The following is a 17,091-nucleotide window of genomic DNA, read 5'->3' on the forward strand; positions in this document are numbered from 1 at the left end:
AACTACAATCTCAGCCGGAGGCCAACGATGAGGCGACCAAGGAGGAAGCCAAGCACCGAACCAGCTACGCTAAGCATGACCGAACGCTGCTAAGCCGACAAAGAACCTTAAAGTGCACTACCCATCTCCACCAGCACCTGATAGCACGCCAATCGGCAATGTGACCTCCAGATGACTCCACGAAGTGAGATATAGAGGGAGTGGGCGAGAGAGAAGAAGATCCGCACTTCCCTGCACTAACCCGCGAGACACCTAGGAACCTAACCACCACCGGAGCGAAGCCACCGAGGAGGCGGAAAAGGCAGAACGGGAATTACAAGGACGACGCCTCCAACAAGGAGGCGACGCAAAGCGCCGTCGTCGCCCGCCCAAGAGATCTCAGGCAAGGTTTTCACCAGTAGTTCTTGCTAGGAAGCACGGGGAGGAGGCCTCAACAACGTCCCCAGGAGGAGCGCGATGCCCAGAACGCCGCCGTTGTCAGCCTGACACCAGGCTAGGCTTTCGCCCGGCTATTGCCGGCCTTCCTGCTGCCACAGCCCATCGCCCTCCAAGGTCTCCACCATCGAGCGGCCACCAGCCAAGCCCGCTGCACCACCAGCCTGTGTTGCGCCATGGAGCTTCCCGCGCCGCCAAGAGGGGCTAGCCACCAAGATCACACCTGCGCTGAATTCCCCAGCTAGCTGCCGCTGCCGCACCGACCTAGTACTGCTATGCAGTACTAGTTCGCCGCCGCGCCGGTCTCATGACTGCTGGCAGCAAACCTTTATCGACCATCGCAGAGCGTCCTAGCTTGTAGTCGCACCGTCAGGCGTAGGTCGTTGTTGTGTCGCGCAATGCATGGCCGCCACACCACATCCATTCCTCCATGAGCCTGCAGCGTCTCTCCCACCAAAGCGCCGCTGCGGTCATAGCGTCACCGCCTCGCAACCATGCACGGCTGCAGCCCCAACTGGTGTCTTGTCGCCCATCTCCGACCCAACACGGCAGCGGTAGCTGCCAGCACGAACCTTCCTCCACCTCTTCACCCCAGTCAACGGCCGCCACAGGCATCAACCTTGCCTCTGCACACGCGCAAGTGCCGCTGGTGTGCCTCCTCACACTGCTTCTCAGCCTCCACCCGCGGCCCTGCTCCACGCCGCCGCCTCAGATCTGCGCCGCTGCCCGCGGGCTGCTACCATGTGTGCGGCCGCCACCGGCCACCACGCCCGTGCGCAACCGCATTGCCCCACTACCCCGCACCATGCCGCCGCTGCCGCTGCCGTACCACCAGCTCCACCACTGCACCCTCCGCAGCAGCCACACTGCCCACCGCTGCCACTAGGCCAGTCCCTAGGGCGCCGCCACCCGCGCACGGCCGCATCCACCTCTACGAGGCCATCCACCTCTACGAGGCCATCCACCGAGTCGCCGCCACCCGCGCCAGGGCACGGCAGGGCCGCCACTGTGCGCCGCCGCCGTGGTCGCCGTGCAGCGCCTCCCGCCCAGATCTGGTGCATGTGGCCATGAAACTTGGCAACAAGACCTCGCTGCCGCCCTCTTTGGGAGCCACGCGGGCTTCCGGCAGGTCCCTCCAGCAACGACGAGGTGGAGAGGAGGGGGACAAGGGGGTGGCGGCGGCTAGGGTTGGGGTTGCCACTCGAGTCACCCGAGTGGAGGGCGACGCGGGGGTCGGGGCAACGACCTGCCTGAGTAAGTTTATGTTAAGTAAGGTTGTAGAGACTAGAGAGTGTAGAGAACTACTAGAGACGATCATGGTAAATGCCTTTATGTTCTGGACAGTCATCAACGCATGCAGCTACCGATCGAAATTGCACGGTTGGAAAACTCACCTTTAGTCCAAGTTGGATAGGCTTATAGATCCTGAAAATCTAACCGGGACTATCTATTCGGGACAAAAGGAGCTCTCTTTATTCCCGGATCATTCACCCGGGACTAAAGACCCCCTTTAGTCCCGATTAGTTTTACCATGATGAGAAATATATCATGACGTGAATTTGGATGATAAGCAATGTCCTTTTCCTTGATCATTGTGTGAAGATGAAAATATGAAATAGGTCTATCAAAGAAAATGGAGGGAGTAACTGCAAGTGGGTGTAAATTCTAACCGGAAAGTGAAAAGGCACCTAGGTCACTTTACAACATCACTGATTTGTCTGAAAATCCTATAATTACACTCTTCGCAAGACAATGGAGTATTCAGGATTGCACAAGCCAGCCAACACAGAGCACCAAGGTAATTTTACAACATCACTGATCTATCTGAAAAATCCTATAATTACACTCTTCATAAGGCAGGGGAGTATTCAAGATTGCCCACATACTGTTATAAATACGCACCAAGCTAAAAGCAGCCAGCCAGCACACAGAGCACCAGCTACCTAGCAAGCGAAAACAAAGGCACAGCTCAGCTAACTAGCCACAAGCAAGTGTGCAGGTAGCCGACCATGGCGTCGTCTGGAAATGGAAGCATTGCCAACAGGTGGCGTGAGCTCCATGGCAAGGACTCGTGGAAGGGCCTCCTGGACCCGCTCGATATCGACCTCCGCAAGTCCATCATCTCCTACGGCGAGCTCGCTGAGGCCACCTACGACGGCTTCAACACGGAGAGGCGCTCGCCGCACGCGGGCGCGTGCATTTACGGCCATGGCGACCTTCTGACCAGCTCCGGAGTTGCCGCCGCCGGCCACTACAAGGTCACCAAGTTCATCTACGCCACGTCGGGGCTGCCCCTCCTGGACGCGTTCTTCCTCTCCTGCCGCTGCCGGCGCTAGAGGACGTGTGGTCCAGGGAGTCCAACTTCATGGGGTACGTCGCGGTGGCCACTGACAAGGGCGCCGCCTCGCTGGGGCGGCGCGACATCGTCGTGGCGTGGCGCGGGACGGTGCGGACGCCGGAGTGGGTGAACGACCTGGCCTTCACGCCGGTCACGGCGGCGCGCGTCCTGGGACCCGCGGCGCACGCCAACCCGCTGGCCGTCGTGCACGGTGGCTTCCTGTCCCTGTACACGTCCAGCGACGAGACATCCAGGTTCAACCAGGCCAGCGCACGAGACCAGGTAATCTCGAGGAGGTGAGGCGGCTAATGGAGCTGCACAGGGATTAGGAGACCAGCGTCACTGTCACCGGCCACAGCCTCGGTGCGGCGCTCTCCGTCCTGAACGCCGTCGACATCGTCGCCAGCGGCGTGAACGCGCCCGCCGGCGCCGGCGGCTACTCCTCCAAGCCTCCGTGCCCGGTGACGGCCGTCGTGTTCGCCTTCCCGCGAGTCGGCGACCGCTTCTTCAGGGGCGCCTTCAACTCGTTTCAGGACCTCAGGGCCCTCCACGTGAAGAACTCCGGCGACATCGTGCCCGCGTACCCGCCGCTGGGGTACGTGGACGTGGCGGTGGCGCTGCCCATTAACACGAGCCGGTCGCCGTACCTGAGGTGGCCGGGGACGGTGCTGACGCTCCACAACCTCGAGTGCTACCTGCACGGCGTGGCCGGGGAGCAGGGCGGCGCCGGCGGGTTCAAGCTGGAGGTGGAGCGCGACGTGGAGCTGGTGAACAAGGGCGCCGACGCGCTCAAGGACGAGCACCCGGTGCCGAATTGGTGGGTGCCGAAGAACAAGGGGATGGTGAAGAGCGCCCAAGGGAAGTGGGAGCTCAAGGACTTCGAGCACGTCTGACCTGAGCAAAGCCAACTTTGCCTCTCATGCATGCGATCGTCGTATGCTATGCATGTTAATTTCCTTTTAATCGTTCCGGATTCCAACTGCTCCAGTATAAGCAGTATATGTTGCTTTTTCTTGGACTATGTACGTCATAAGGAGAGCAATATGCACATGATGGTGAGCACAGCAGCACAGGGTCACTGTATAAGTATCTATAGGATGGCAACGGGGCGGGTCGGGGCCGGGTGAAGCTTCCGCGGACCCACCCCCGAAACAGTAAACCTGTCCCGAACCCAAAACCTTATTCGGGTGGAAATCCTTCCCCGACCCCGAAACCCGCGGGTGCCCAAAACCCGTTCGGTCCCCCGACACCCGAGCTGTCGGCCCGCGGGGGTCGTGCCGCCGCCGCCGTGTTACGGGGGCCGCGCCACCCACCGGACTCCCTGTTGCTGGCGTTGCCCCCAGGCGCTGCCGCCTGTGGCTGTGGGTCCGTGCCACCGTCGTTGCCGCCAAGGGGCGCGGGCGGCACTTCGAGAGAGAGATGCATCCATGGCTTTCGCCGTGGCCTCCAAGGGGGCTTCGCTGGCCGGCCTCCTCAAGAAGCTCCTCCTCGCTGCGCCGTCCTCCTCCGGGGCCGCGCCCGCCGCCGCCCTCGCGCTCCGCCCGGCGTCCGTCGCTGCCGCCCGCCGCCTCTTCAACACTGGGGGTGCACCGTTCCACCGTGGCGACGGCGACTACGAGGAGAAGTCCAGTGGCGACGAGGACGTCTTCTACGACCGTCGCCGCCGCGTGCACGACTTCTTCACCCCCATGTTCTTCTCCGCAGGTACGCCACGAGCTAGCGAGGGTGCGGCGTGCGGGGTAGGGGGCGGCGGGGGGCACGGGCGAGGACGAGGGCAGCGTGGGCGTGGGCGAGGGTGAGGCGAGGGGCGTGGGGCGCGGGCGACCCGGTGGCGCGGCGGTCGGCGGTCGCTGCTGCCGCTGGGTGGGTCTGTGCCTCTGTGGGGATGGGATGGATGGTGGCCGGTAGGGTGGGGTCTGTGGGGATGGGGTGGATTCGTCTGCATGGTGGGCGGGTGGAGGCCTGCTGGGCTAAGGCATGGGAGAGCGGCCGGTGCGGGGGAGGTGTGCTTTGTGGGCTAAATTTAGGGCTCCGTGGGCTCCGCGGGGGAAATTTTTAACCCGGACCCACACCCGCAATGTGTCGGGTCCCAAACCCGAGACCCGCGGGGGGAATTCCAGACCCACCCCACCCTCATCGGGTCTGAAACCTGCAGATCTCGGGTCCAGACCCACTGATTGCCATCCCTAAATATGTAACAGCCCAAACTCCAGATTTCAAATAAAGGTATGTTAAATATCTGGTTTGTGACCTACTGACATTTTCAGCCTTGCAAGAAAAGAAGGGTTTATTTGGTAGAGCTTCACTTACTCCTGATTCTTGATGGGAGCAGATTCTTGGAGAGGTGATTCTATGTCTGAAAATGATTCTCTATGATTCTTTATAATTAAATTTATGGAGAAAGATTTTCTACGTGAAAAGTGAATAGGGAGAAACTACTTTTTTCAGCTCCCAGCCCTTAGTTCATTTTAGAGAATCACTTCGCAGAATCAGTAGAGAATCACTTGGATTCAGCCTAAAAGCTGTTCTAGGAGCTTTGCCAAACATACCCTAAGACTTATATTAATAGGGTTGCTGAGACACTTAATTACTTGTGACAATATTTTTTTCTTTTAAGAAAAACTTAGTATAGAGAGGGGTGGAGCTAGGATTTGATGGGGGGGAGGGTTCAAGATGCCAAGTGAGAAATAATCACATAAGAAAAAAAAGATTAATACGGTATGACTAACAACAACGATGTTCTAACTAAGGATAGGTCCAACGAACCATACATCCACTTGTACACACATAAGCAGTGGCAGACCTAGCAACTTCGAAGAGCTTGGGCATCTCTACTCTACAGCTCTACAAACTGTGGTACCACCAGCTAGACACTAAATAAGCTAATGGAACATGGTGAGCCCAGGTGAGCGCCTAGGGTCACCGGGCCATGGGTCCGCCCCTGCACAAGGGATCCTGCTGTGCTCGTTATTGCTATTTTTTTACGCTATTTAAGTGGTGTTTTTATTAATTCTTATACTAACCGCCACTTAGCCTGTGAGGTAACCCCATATTTGTATATGTGTTGTATTTTGGACTATATTATAAAATAGTAGGAAATACGACATAAATAGATGACTTTTGTACAAGCTCGATTTGGACCTAGACTTTGGATAACACAAGGAGCCTACACGAGAAAGACGAGCACCAGCGGAGCCTAAAAGGGGGTGGACCGATCGACCCAAGGCCCACATGCCGATTGGCCTGGCCCAATTCAGCCTACAAATGCATCCACATTCGATGAACCATTATTTCAGATGACTTAGAGGTGAAGTATGTGGTGATTTGGTAAGTTAATCTCATGGAGTCTCAAGATTGGAAAGTCAAAAGGCTCGCGAAAGTAAGAGATCTTGCACATACCATATCTCCCTCATCCTGACTCCAATTGGGCTGAATTTGGTACCTAAACTACATAGTTCGAAAAGATCTACAACTTTCGTATAGAAGATTCAAGCATTTGAAGTTGGCAAGGTTGAGAAAATGCCAGGCCGATCGGCCTGATCCGCTTAGGCCAATCAGCCTGGTACTTTCCTAACCCCGATTGACATGCCCTTTGCCCCACGGTATATCCAGCTATAAATATCTCCATTCTCCATTGGCATGCGTATCCATCCACCAGAACTCGACGGAACCTAGGGTATTCACCAGAGGGAGCTGAGGGCCACTGCAATTCTTCGCAATTGTCTAGGAGATGGCATAGGCCAAACCCCAGTCGCCATGACCTCCCTGCGTGGTTGTGCCATGACGGAGTTCAGGAGCACCAGTAGATCATCAATGGTATGTACTCGGAGATGATGATATAATACATATTGTGTGAGCAATGTTCTTCGTGTCATCCGATTTGTTAGCGACTCAATGCCTCGTTTTATGCTTTCTATCTATCATGAATTTGTTCCGTAGTCTAATGCAAGGTTAGACTACGTAGCATGCTTTATGTAATCATGGTGATTAGATCTAATATGTTGATCCTTCATGATAGATAGACACGTTCACTTGTGTTCATGCCTGCGCCGATAGGGGGGATCGTGACAGGGTCTGCTTTCGTGTAAAGTGGGAGTTTTTGGAAAGTTGACTGGATGTAGTAGTTTAAAGATTGCTTTGGATGAGATGTATGATGTGTTTGCTTATTGGCTAGAACTACAACTAGAAGGCGATAGGCTCTTGTTACCCTTGATGGTGTTATCTCATATATATATGGATGTGATCTACCATTATTCAAGTCATTAATCTTTACAGCATGTTGGCCTTTGTATGCAATCAACGCTTCATGTTAGGATTGATATTAGATGGAAAACCCTAATCAGTTCGTCACCGATCCACGAATTGATAAACATTGTACGCAATACTTTAAGGAAAAAACTATAATGATACGTGCGCTTGCAGTTCACAAACTGGTGCGCTAATTGCCGCCAACAGATCCACCTACATGTTGCCATATGAATATATTAATGGAGCATTGGTAAATAAAAAAAAGAAAGCTACATGTCAATTATATATTTATTTTACAAACTATCTAACAAATAGACTTAAATCAAAATTTTCCATTTTTCTTCATGGTGTCCAAACAACTAGCAGCAACAAGGTAAGGAGAAATGAGTCATTCGATGGGCTACAACAATTGGGCCTAAGCTTCTGTAATCAAAACCCTGTACCTAACTCAGGTTGTGTGAATGGATAGACTCGTGTAAACTAGAAACACCCGTGAGCAGTAGAGAGGGGCAGGTGTTACAAACTACTAGTACACTGAGAGATCCCTTGGGACGCCCTCCCTTTTGACTCTGCCGCAGATATCCCAGCCCCCAAAATAAAATGACTCACTATACTTACTTCAAATGAATATATGGTAAGAAGTTTAGCAAGCAGAAAAACAAGACATGCAAATGTAAGGATTGCACATGCACAATCGTTGAGCCTTATAACACACTGATAATTTGAAGTGCGAAAGAAAGTTTCACCACATTACTCTTCTCACTAGTCCACACTGATGGGTGTGAAAATGATCGAAGAAAAAAGAAGAAGGCAGAGGACTGAAGGAGAGACTACCATGCGAGATTATTAGTTAAATGCAAGATCCCCGCAACATGAGACGCACAAAAGGAGATCCGGCTTGTCCGTTGGGTTGTGACTAGAACCCACACTTTATCCTGTGGTGCTTGATGCTTCGCGATCCGCATGGGTCAACTGGTCTTCAGTTCCGTCCCACCTCCTCCACTGTTGTGCATATAATATATTTTGGGATTGTATCAACATAGAAAATATGCAAAAAAATTGGGCCCATAATTAAACAACTCAAAATGCCTACTGTACATCATAGGTAATGTATATTCAACTTGATGTGAAGAAAACATAAACTTTTGAAACATTATACACATATGTTAAACTAGTTCAATTGTTTAATTTAATATTAATTATCATAGTTACCGTATATTAACCACATATGTTTTATCTTCGGCCGGTTTAGGCCAAGTTTCTTGGTACTAGAGTAGAACAGTGGCGTATAATGTCTCTATTATATTATATTAATTTAATTATCATATTTTTATTATTTTTCATCATACTTTTGTATATATTTAGAGACAAAAACACATATATTTAAATATTACATTCATATTTAGCAATTGAGTTCATATGCATCTTTCTAAATTTTGTGGAGTTCATATGCATCTTTGTAAATTTTGTGACTATGCCCTTCTACATATTAACAACATTTTAGACTTTTTCAAATTAAAGGTACTTCTTACTTATAGAAATAATCAATTTGGTGAAGACTTAGTGGAAGTAAGCATATTTTGGGGCTACATGTTTCTCGTTTGCATGGTAATAGATATCTTTTTTCTGGTTTGCATGCAATCTTGGTGTTACAATTTATCTATAAATATAATAATTCCTGATATTTTCTTTCCACATCATGTGTATCTCGAGAACTTTCTATGTCAGCTCGTACCAGTGGCGGATCCCATGAATTGGTCAAGCCTAGGGCCAAATTTAGTGGCAAATAGAAACTACCCCATACATATCACATATAGAAAAATAGCAAAAGTATAAGCAATGGTTCAAAAATGAGAAGATTCTTGAGATTACATGTTAAGAGTGAGATACAATATCTAAGAATAGCATAGAACAAAAAGAATGTCTAGTGAAGATTTGGTGCATTCACATCTTCCATTTCATTTTGCAGTGCCAATTGTAAGTCTAGGTCTGAAAGGTCAGTACAAAATAAGTCAAAAATAATACTCCAATTAATTGAATAATTAGGAAGGGTGAGATATTAGGGAGTAGTTGAACACCTTAGAATAGGGCAGCCGGTGGTGCCTGCTGCCTTCCGGCCACGGCGTGCTCCGTAAAGGAAGAACCGAGGAGGAACGAATCAACGAGCCAAGATGAGCTACCGAGGGACGAGATCGCAAGCAACTACAAAGGTTCCAGCACCCAGCAGACACGACATACTATACCAAGCGGCGGCGGCACCAGGTAGGGCATCGCAGGCGGTCGTGAGATGCGCCGCCGTGAGTTCTCGACACACAGTTTTTAGGCTAAAACTGAGGATGCGGCTGGACTCTAGAACGGTGGAATTGGAACCTGTTACGCTTTTTGCCCTAGTTGCTGGATTGGGGCAGATGTTTTTAGGCTAAAACTGAATGGCGGCACTTAAGGTTACTGGCCACGACTAGGGCCATGGCAAACTGAGATACGTATACACACGCACATCTATGAACAAGCGGTACAACAATATTGATCAAGTCATCACGAGCAGCTGGTCGATCACATTTTTGCAAGCATCAGCTTGTCTCGTTGCATCAGGGGCGTTGCGACGCTTCCTTGTCGACGTTCTAGAACAGAACAGTGAGCAACTGAGCATGCCATTCGTCGCGCTGAGCTCCAGCTGGCCGTGGCACCGGCGAGCAGGACATGGACGAAGGGGCTGGCCGGATACACTGGCAACGGCAAGGCAGTAATCTCCTCCGACAGCTAGCAGAGCTCCATGGGCAGCAGCTTGGGCAAAGGAGCACGACGGATTGCATGAGTGAGGCTCTCCAAACTCTGCAGCTACAGGACGGAACGGCTGACACGACCTCCTCCGTCGGCCGTGAATGGGCACGCTCAGAACATCCCACACGCACGGCGCCGCCGTTGGGCTCGACGCCCACTGCCCTCTTGCGGAGCAGGGAGCACTGACACGGCGCCGCGGTCCATGGCATCACGCCATTACGGTGTCGTAGCCTTTTGTTTTCTCCGATCGAGAACGGCCGAACAGGCCCCGGCCCCTACGACACACCGCGCGCGGCTAGATCGCCGCATGCGTCGCGATCCCTCCGGCCGGTCAGGAATGGGCACGGCCGGCCGCCATAACGATGCCGCCGCTCGCCGGGCGTCACGTGGGACCTGCAGGAGTCCTCCAGCAGGGCGAACGAGGCGGTTCCACGCGCGGAGCGGCCGGAACGCGGCGGCGCTCCGGTGGGACGGCGACCCCGGGGGTGGACGGTAAATGAAATACCGTCCACCCCTGGGTGATTCTCAGCCGTCAGATCATACTTGTACGGACGATATGAGAGTCCAGAATAGTTACATCCCAAGGGAGCACGGAGCACCTCTTCGCACCGTGTGGGCGTTCCGCGCCGACTCCCGAGCAAGCGGAAGCTTCTAGAACCTTCAAGGCGAGATGGTGGTGCAGCACGTGAAGTCGGCGGCGTCCGCCGCCTCCTCCTCGTCGCCAGACGCGTACGAGGGGACGGAGTCCCTGTACGAGTGCGCCGCCTCCGTGGCCGTCGCCGACGACGCCGCTGCTGCTGCCGTCGGCGCGCTCGCCGGCCTCCAGGGCCCAGGCCCGCCTTCTCTCCCTCTGCCGCCACCTCCGAGGTGAGGGACTCACGAAGGACACATCCTCCTAAGCACGCGGATCGAATGGTACTGAGGCGGGGTGGCTGCTTCTGCGATCTGCAGCGAGGTGTGCGGATGCTGGAGCGGCTGCGGGGGGCGAGCACGAGAGGGCGCTAGACGAGGCCGAGTCCCTTGCAGTTTTCCCCAAGTTTAGTTCGATACGGGTCACTTGAATTACATGCAAATTGCGCTTCGTTTTTCAACATGTTTATGAAAACTGGATGAAATTACTCCAACTTGTGGATTTGGGAGCTCCAGGTATGGTGCATGAGAAGCAAGCAAGGTTAACTAGATTTCCTTGAAATCCTCGAGTTTCCAGTGGCCGTCAGCGCCCCTGACCATCCACTTGTTCTTCGGCACCCACCAATTCGCCGGCACCGGGTACTCGTCCTCGAGCGCGTCGACGCCCTTGTTCACCAGCGCCACGTCGCGGTCCACCTCCAGTTTGAACCCTCCGGCGCGGCCCTGCTCGCCGGCGACGCCGTGCAGGTAGCACTCGAGGTTGTGGAGCGTCTGCACCGTGCCCGGCTTCTTCAGGTACGGCGACCGGCCCGTGTCGATGGCCAGCAGCACGCCCACGTCCACGTACACGACCGGCGGGACAATCGGCACGACGTCGCCGGCGTTCTTCACGTGGAGCGCCCTCAGGTGCTCGAACGAGTCGAAGGCCGCCTTGAAGGAACGGTCGCCGACGTGCGGGCACGCGAACACGACGGCCGTCACCGGGCACGGCGGCTGGGAGGAGGCGGCGTTCAGGCCGTTGGCGGCGATGTCGACGGCGTTGAGGACGGCGAGCGCCGCGCCGAGGCTGTGGCCGGTGATGGTGATGCTGGTCTCCTCGTCCTTGTACAACTCCATCAGCCTCCTCACCTCCTCAAACACCTGCGCGCACACGTAGGTGTGTGTGAAACTTATTTTTCCGTTCCCGGTTGAAGACGGCTCAAGGACTGTTGGACCTCAACTAGTCAACTGTGAGGTGAGGATCGTCGACTGAAAAAGAAAATACAGGTTTCTGAGGTATATCATTTCTTTTTTTTTGAGTAATGAGGTATATGATTTGGTTGAGCCATCAGTGTGTACGTTCAGGCCTGCTTAAGAATTCGTGGTCGTATAGAGTGTGGATTATGCATAGCTTGGTGGCGATGGATCGTATGTGACTGTATAAAGTCAGCAGTACAAGAACTGACCATGAACACACAAAACTCACGTACAGGCGTACGACATTGTCTGCACGTTCCTAATTTCAGAAGCGATGCATACAATATTGTACGCGTGTACATGCGTGGTGTTCATCAGTTCATGAGTACATGCTGATCTGATTTGCATACGATCAATAATGGTCCGACGGGTATTCTCACCTTGATCGGACAAATCTTCTGGTAATACACTAGTATGCTAGAGAGATGGAGAATAGTAACTTGCCTGATCTCTGGCGCTGGCCTTGTTATACTTGGAGTTGGCGTTGCTGGACGTGTACACGGAGAGGAACCCCTGATGCACCATCGCCAACGGGTTCGCAGCGGCGGAGGAGCCCAGCACCGGCGCGGCGGACACTGGCGTGAAGGAGAAGTCGTTGGCCCACTCCAGGTCCGTCACGGTCCCGCGCCACGCCACGACGATGTCGCGCCGCCCTAGCTCGGCCACGCCCTCGTCGGTGGCCACGGCGACGTACCCGATCCAGTTGGACTCCCTGCACCACGCGGCGTCCCCGAGCTCCGGCAGCGGCAGGAGAAGCACCGACTCCGGCACGGGCACCGCCGACGTGGCGTAGAAGAACTTGGTGACGGCGTAGCTGCCCGCGGCGGCGACGCCCACGCCGGCGAGCAGATCGGAGCGCCCGTACAGGCACGCGCCGGCGTGGGGGGAGCGCCGCTCGTGGTTGAAGCCGTCCTGCGCGGCCTGCGCGAGCTCACCGTAGGCGATGACGGACTTGCGGAGGTCGATGTCGAGCGGGTCCAGGAGGCCGTTCCACGAGTTGTTGCCATGGAGCTCGCGCCACCGGACGGCCGTCGTCGGCGACGACGAGGGCGCGGCTGCAGTCAGCGATGGAACCAGCAGACACATAAAGAGGGAGGCAACTAGCATTACCATCTTTGCACCTCGATCACGTACGCTGCTTGATCTAGCTAGACAGTTTTGTCTGGTTCATGTGATTTCTTTGGTTCAGGTGGTGTGTGTGATCCATGCTGTTGTATTTGTAATTCTAGTCAATCTAGGTACAGCCTAGTGTGATCTGTATGCTACCTTTTCAATTTGTTGGTCTAAGTGGCTTTCAGGAATTAGTGTAGCTCCTGACACCTGGCTATGGCTACAGGGCTACAGCTGGCTAACAGCACTGGAACAGGACATGAGAACCTTTCAAAATAAGGAATTATTAACAGAGATACTCCCTCCGTTCTTAAATATACAACGTCATTGACTTTTTACTTCAACTTTAACCACCAATATCTATTGAATAAGTTAGTTAACTAAAGTAAAATATGCATCATTATGTCTATTATCAAATGTACTTTAGATTTAATTTGTAGGTTTATCTATTTGCAAAAAATATTTGTAGAAAAGACGAATAGTGAAACAAATCAAAAAGTTAACGGCATCATATATTTAAGAACGGAGGGAGTATATCCCAAGCGTGTATGATGAGCCTCAAGAAAAATAAGAATTATCCGGCAGAGATATAATAGTAAACTGAACCGTGAGTCCTGCACGATGATTTTTTTTGACGAAATCATTGTGGCTCACTTAGCTGTAAGGTATACGGTGTTGTTAATTGCAAAGTCTTCTCCATGAGAGGAGCATGGATAATTGGATATAGAGACACCGGCCGAGGAGCTGAGGGCACGTTCTTTCTTTCGAGGTCATAGTTCCAACCGCAGCTGCTAGCATGGACGACTGGCGTTGCACTACTGCTCCTTAACAACAATTTTAATTAAGATATACTTCCTCCGTTCCAAATTATTATTTGTTTTGATTTTTCTAGATACCTAACTTTTACTACGTATCTAGATCATATCAAAAGTTTTGAATTAAAAAAGTAAAAACGAATAGTAATTTGGGATGGAGGGAATAGTTAACCGCATGAACATTACCAGCTTAGCTACTATACACTCAATAAATTTTATTCATACCCGTGCATTTACAATGCAGTTGCTTTTATAGTATTTTTTTTCTTTTGAAATGGATGCTTCATTAGCATGGTTCTAAACACCGGACTGAGGGGTTTGGATTCTTAAAAACAGCTAATAGCAGGTTAAATGAGGCTATAGTGGGGATATATACCTATAGGGGGCTATGGCAGCAGCTATAGCGGGAGATAAAACCTTGTTCATTATTAGATGATGCGATTGCATTTACCAGTGAGATGGAATTTGGTTTGAGGGTTTAAGGTTCAGTATAGTCCATCAGGGAGTTGGTTAAGTCACATAAGACCACTGACAGACTGCCTGAAAGCAAATAAGGATCTGGGCCTGGGATGGGCTATGGAAATGTCCCAGATCTTAAAAAAAAAATGCTCGCATGCCTGCAGTCCATCATCATCTTCATTGCTGGGCTCATCGTCGGCGTACGTAGACCATTTTAGGCTGTTTTCAACATTCTTCTTTCATTGTCTTTTAGTCTCCGAGTTCTCTAGTTGTGTTTTGGTAGATGAACAACGTAAGAAATTTTTTATTTCTATATAAGATGAAATTTCGCTCGAATTCTGCAAACCACGAGATGGTAATAATGCACGTCTACAAGAAAAATTTAAAGATTGAAGCAAGATGTGTGATGCCAAAGAGCAGAGAACGCCGGCACCTGCTGTGCTCCTCCATCTGAGCCTATTGAGAGCGCCGCTGGTGGTGCGTGGAGTCCGACTCGAATAGGTGTGAACCCCTACCCTAATAACATAACCACGGACCGATCTCTTGTGAGAAGAGGAGAGGAGAAGTTAAAACCGGCCGCCGGAATCCATAGCTACCTTGGAGATGGATGGTGACCAAGACCAAGACGAGAGGGGGTTCAGCACGGCGGTTCCGGCGTCCTGCGGCGAGGAGGGACCTGCCAAGACGGAGGAGGGGAAGGTAGCGGCGGCCGAGAAGAAGACGACGACGACGACGAAGAAGGTGATCAAGACGATACCTCCAGATCACGTCGAGTTCGTCCTGGCCATGAAGCCCAGGCCGGTGTCCAGGTTGCCGCCGGGGTTGAAGATCTCCGAGGAGTGCCGCCGCCAGTCTGCCAGGGTGAACTTAACGAACTCATCAGGTCCAGCAACGAGCTCGTGCGCAGCACCCAGGACAGGTACCGCCATGACCTCGCCACCAAGGGATGCATCCAGGTCGAGGTTGAGGTCACCGACGACGAAGCGTGAACATTGTGGATTGGATGAGAACTGATCGACCTGAATGCTCAATTATTTTTCGTATTTGGGGTTTGTATAGTTTGCACGTTTGGCTTAATTAGATCGAATACAAGTGTTTGACGTGTCCTTACCAACCCAGGCGAGCAAGATTCGCTCTCACACATCAGCGAGGTGATAACCTTGCCAGCGTGCTCCAAGTCTCCAAGTCAAGCTTAAATTCCTGTCCTCCTCCATGCCCTTGCTTGGCAATGCTAAGGCCTCATTTGCAACGTAAGATTCTCAAAACATGTAGATAAGAAAAAAAATGCATGAATCAAGTTAGTCGTCGTCAATTGCAATCCCGCGGGAATTCAAGATGCAGGAAACTTTCTAATACAGCACATGCATTTGAGGAGGGGAAGTGCTAGCGCCCGGACGTCCGATACTCCGTCGCAACATTGAAAAATAACTATCGAAACATCAAAAATCAACACTTGCAACACCGAGGATTGCAACAACTTTACGTGCATGAAACATCCCGAATTACTTCGTGCAACCTTCAAAACAGACACATTGCAACAACAAAAAAAACATCTCTTACAACATTGCAACAACGAAAGAAGAAGATTCGAAACAAAGAAAACAACTATATGCAACATCATGAACAAGTTGGTGCAACACCCGATTGCTGGCAAGTCAGACTGTTGCAAAACAGATGAAACATCAAAAGCCACCGTTGCAACATCCAAAAATAACTATTGCAACACCATGAGGTACCTATTGCAACACTCAGATCCACGACAACCAGCTTGTCGTCAAAGGTCGTCCACCATGACCGCCGCCCGATCCTTCCCCGCTCGGATCTCGCCGGGGTCGGGGAGAGGGCCACCGGATCCGGTGCAAAACAGATGAAACATCAAAAGCCACCGTTGCAATATCCAAAAATAACTATTGCAACACCATGAGGTACCTATTGCAACACTCAGATCCACGACAACCAGCCTGCCGCCGAAGGTCGTCCACCATGGCCGCCGCCTGATCCTTCCCCGCTCGGATCTCGCCGGGGTCGGAGAAAGGGCCACCGGATCCGGGGCGTTGGGTGCTCCCGGTTTGTTGAGGACGTCGGAGTGGGGGGAGGGGCGCCGCCAAGGTGGGGGACGAGGTTCCCGGAGTGGAGGAGCACGCCGCCGCCGGGGTGGACGAGGAGGACGCTGTGGTGGGGGAGCGCGCCGCCGTTGGGGTGGGGACGAGGCCACCGGGGTGCGGGACGAGCCTGTCGGAGTTGGGGAGCGTGCCGCCGCCGGGATGGATGAGGAATACGTCAGGATGGAAGGTTGAAGAAGAAAGGGGATGGGGAAGAAAAAAGCAGTAGAAACAGATAAGAACATAGCGGTGGGAGCGTCCGTCCGTCCGGACGGTAGTGTTTCCATTTGAGGAGAGATAGACACAAACAAAAACTTCGAAGAGGTTGGACCTCATGTCAGATTTTCTTCAAAATTTTATGGATTGAGGTATTCTACAGGAATTTCATAACCCAATCCTTTGTTCCAAATAGATACATAGGAAAATTCGAACCAAATCTTATGAATTTCCTCCATCAATCCTTTGTTCCGAAGGATCCTGAATAGTACTCCCTCGGTCCAAAAATTATAGGCGTATTTGAACCAGGGAAAAGTTTTTCAAAGTAGATTTTGACTTTTCATTTTTCTTATATCTTTTAATATAATTGCTAAAGACTCAATAGCATCTCAAAATGGCTTTGAGTATAAATATATTGATTCAAATTTTATACATTAAATATGATTATAATTATCTAATTATTAGTCAAAGTTTGTAAAGATCGAGGATCAAAATACTCATATCATTTCACTTGAAAGCTTGCACAGACAATCCAAGAAACAGAAAAAAAAAAGATCAATGTTGTTTTGCTTCTCGAAGAGGAGGCATGGCATGCATGTAAAAATCATGGTGCGCTGCTTGTTTTTCTACGCTACGGACGGAGGCGACAGGGAGTGGAAGAGTGCCCGATTAGTCACGCAGCAATATACACATTGCTAGCCCGAAATTATTGATGCCTCCT

At 51.7% G+C, this 17,091-nt stretch overlaps 1 protein-coding gene and 1 pseudogene across 1 annotated transcript; one reads left to right on the plus strand and one right to left on the minus strand.

Moving 5' to 3' along the window:
* The first annotated feature begins 1,774 nt into the window (after nucleotides 1–1,774).
* LOC117850807 (phospholipase A1-II 7-like) lies at nucleotides 1,775–3,759 on the plus strand (annotated as a pseudogene).
* Nucleotides 3,760–10,839: 7,080 nt separating this feature from the next.
* LOC117850539 (phospholipase A1-II 7) lies at nucleotides 10,840–13,072 on the minus strand. The gene is made up of 2 exons (XM_034732389.2): nucleotides 12,113–13,072; nucleotides 10,840–11,572 (listed from the first exon to the last, which is right to left on the minus strand). The coding sequence occupies exons 1-2, from the start codon at nucleotides 12,779–12,781 to the stop codon at nucleotides 10,979–10,981; spliced, it is 1,263 nt and encodes a 420-aa protein (XP_034588280.1). The 5' UTR covers nucleotides 12,782–13,072; the 3' UTR covers nucleotides 10,840–10,978.
* Between the last annotated feature and the right edge of the window lie 4,019 nt (nucleotides 13,073–17,091).

Source organism: Setaria viridis, chromosome 3 (genome assembly GCF_005286985.2).
Source record: "Setaria viridis chromosome 3, Setaria_viridis_v4.0, whole genome shotgun sequence".
NCBI lineage: Eukaryota > Viridiplantae > Streptophyta > Magnoliopsida > Poales > Poaceae > Setaria > Setaria viridis.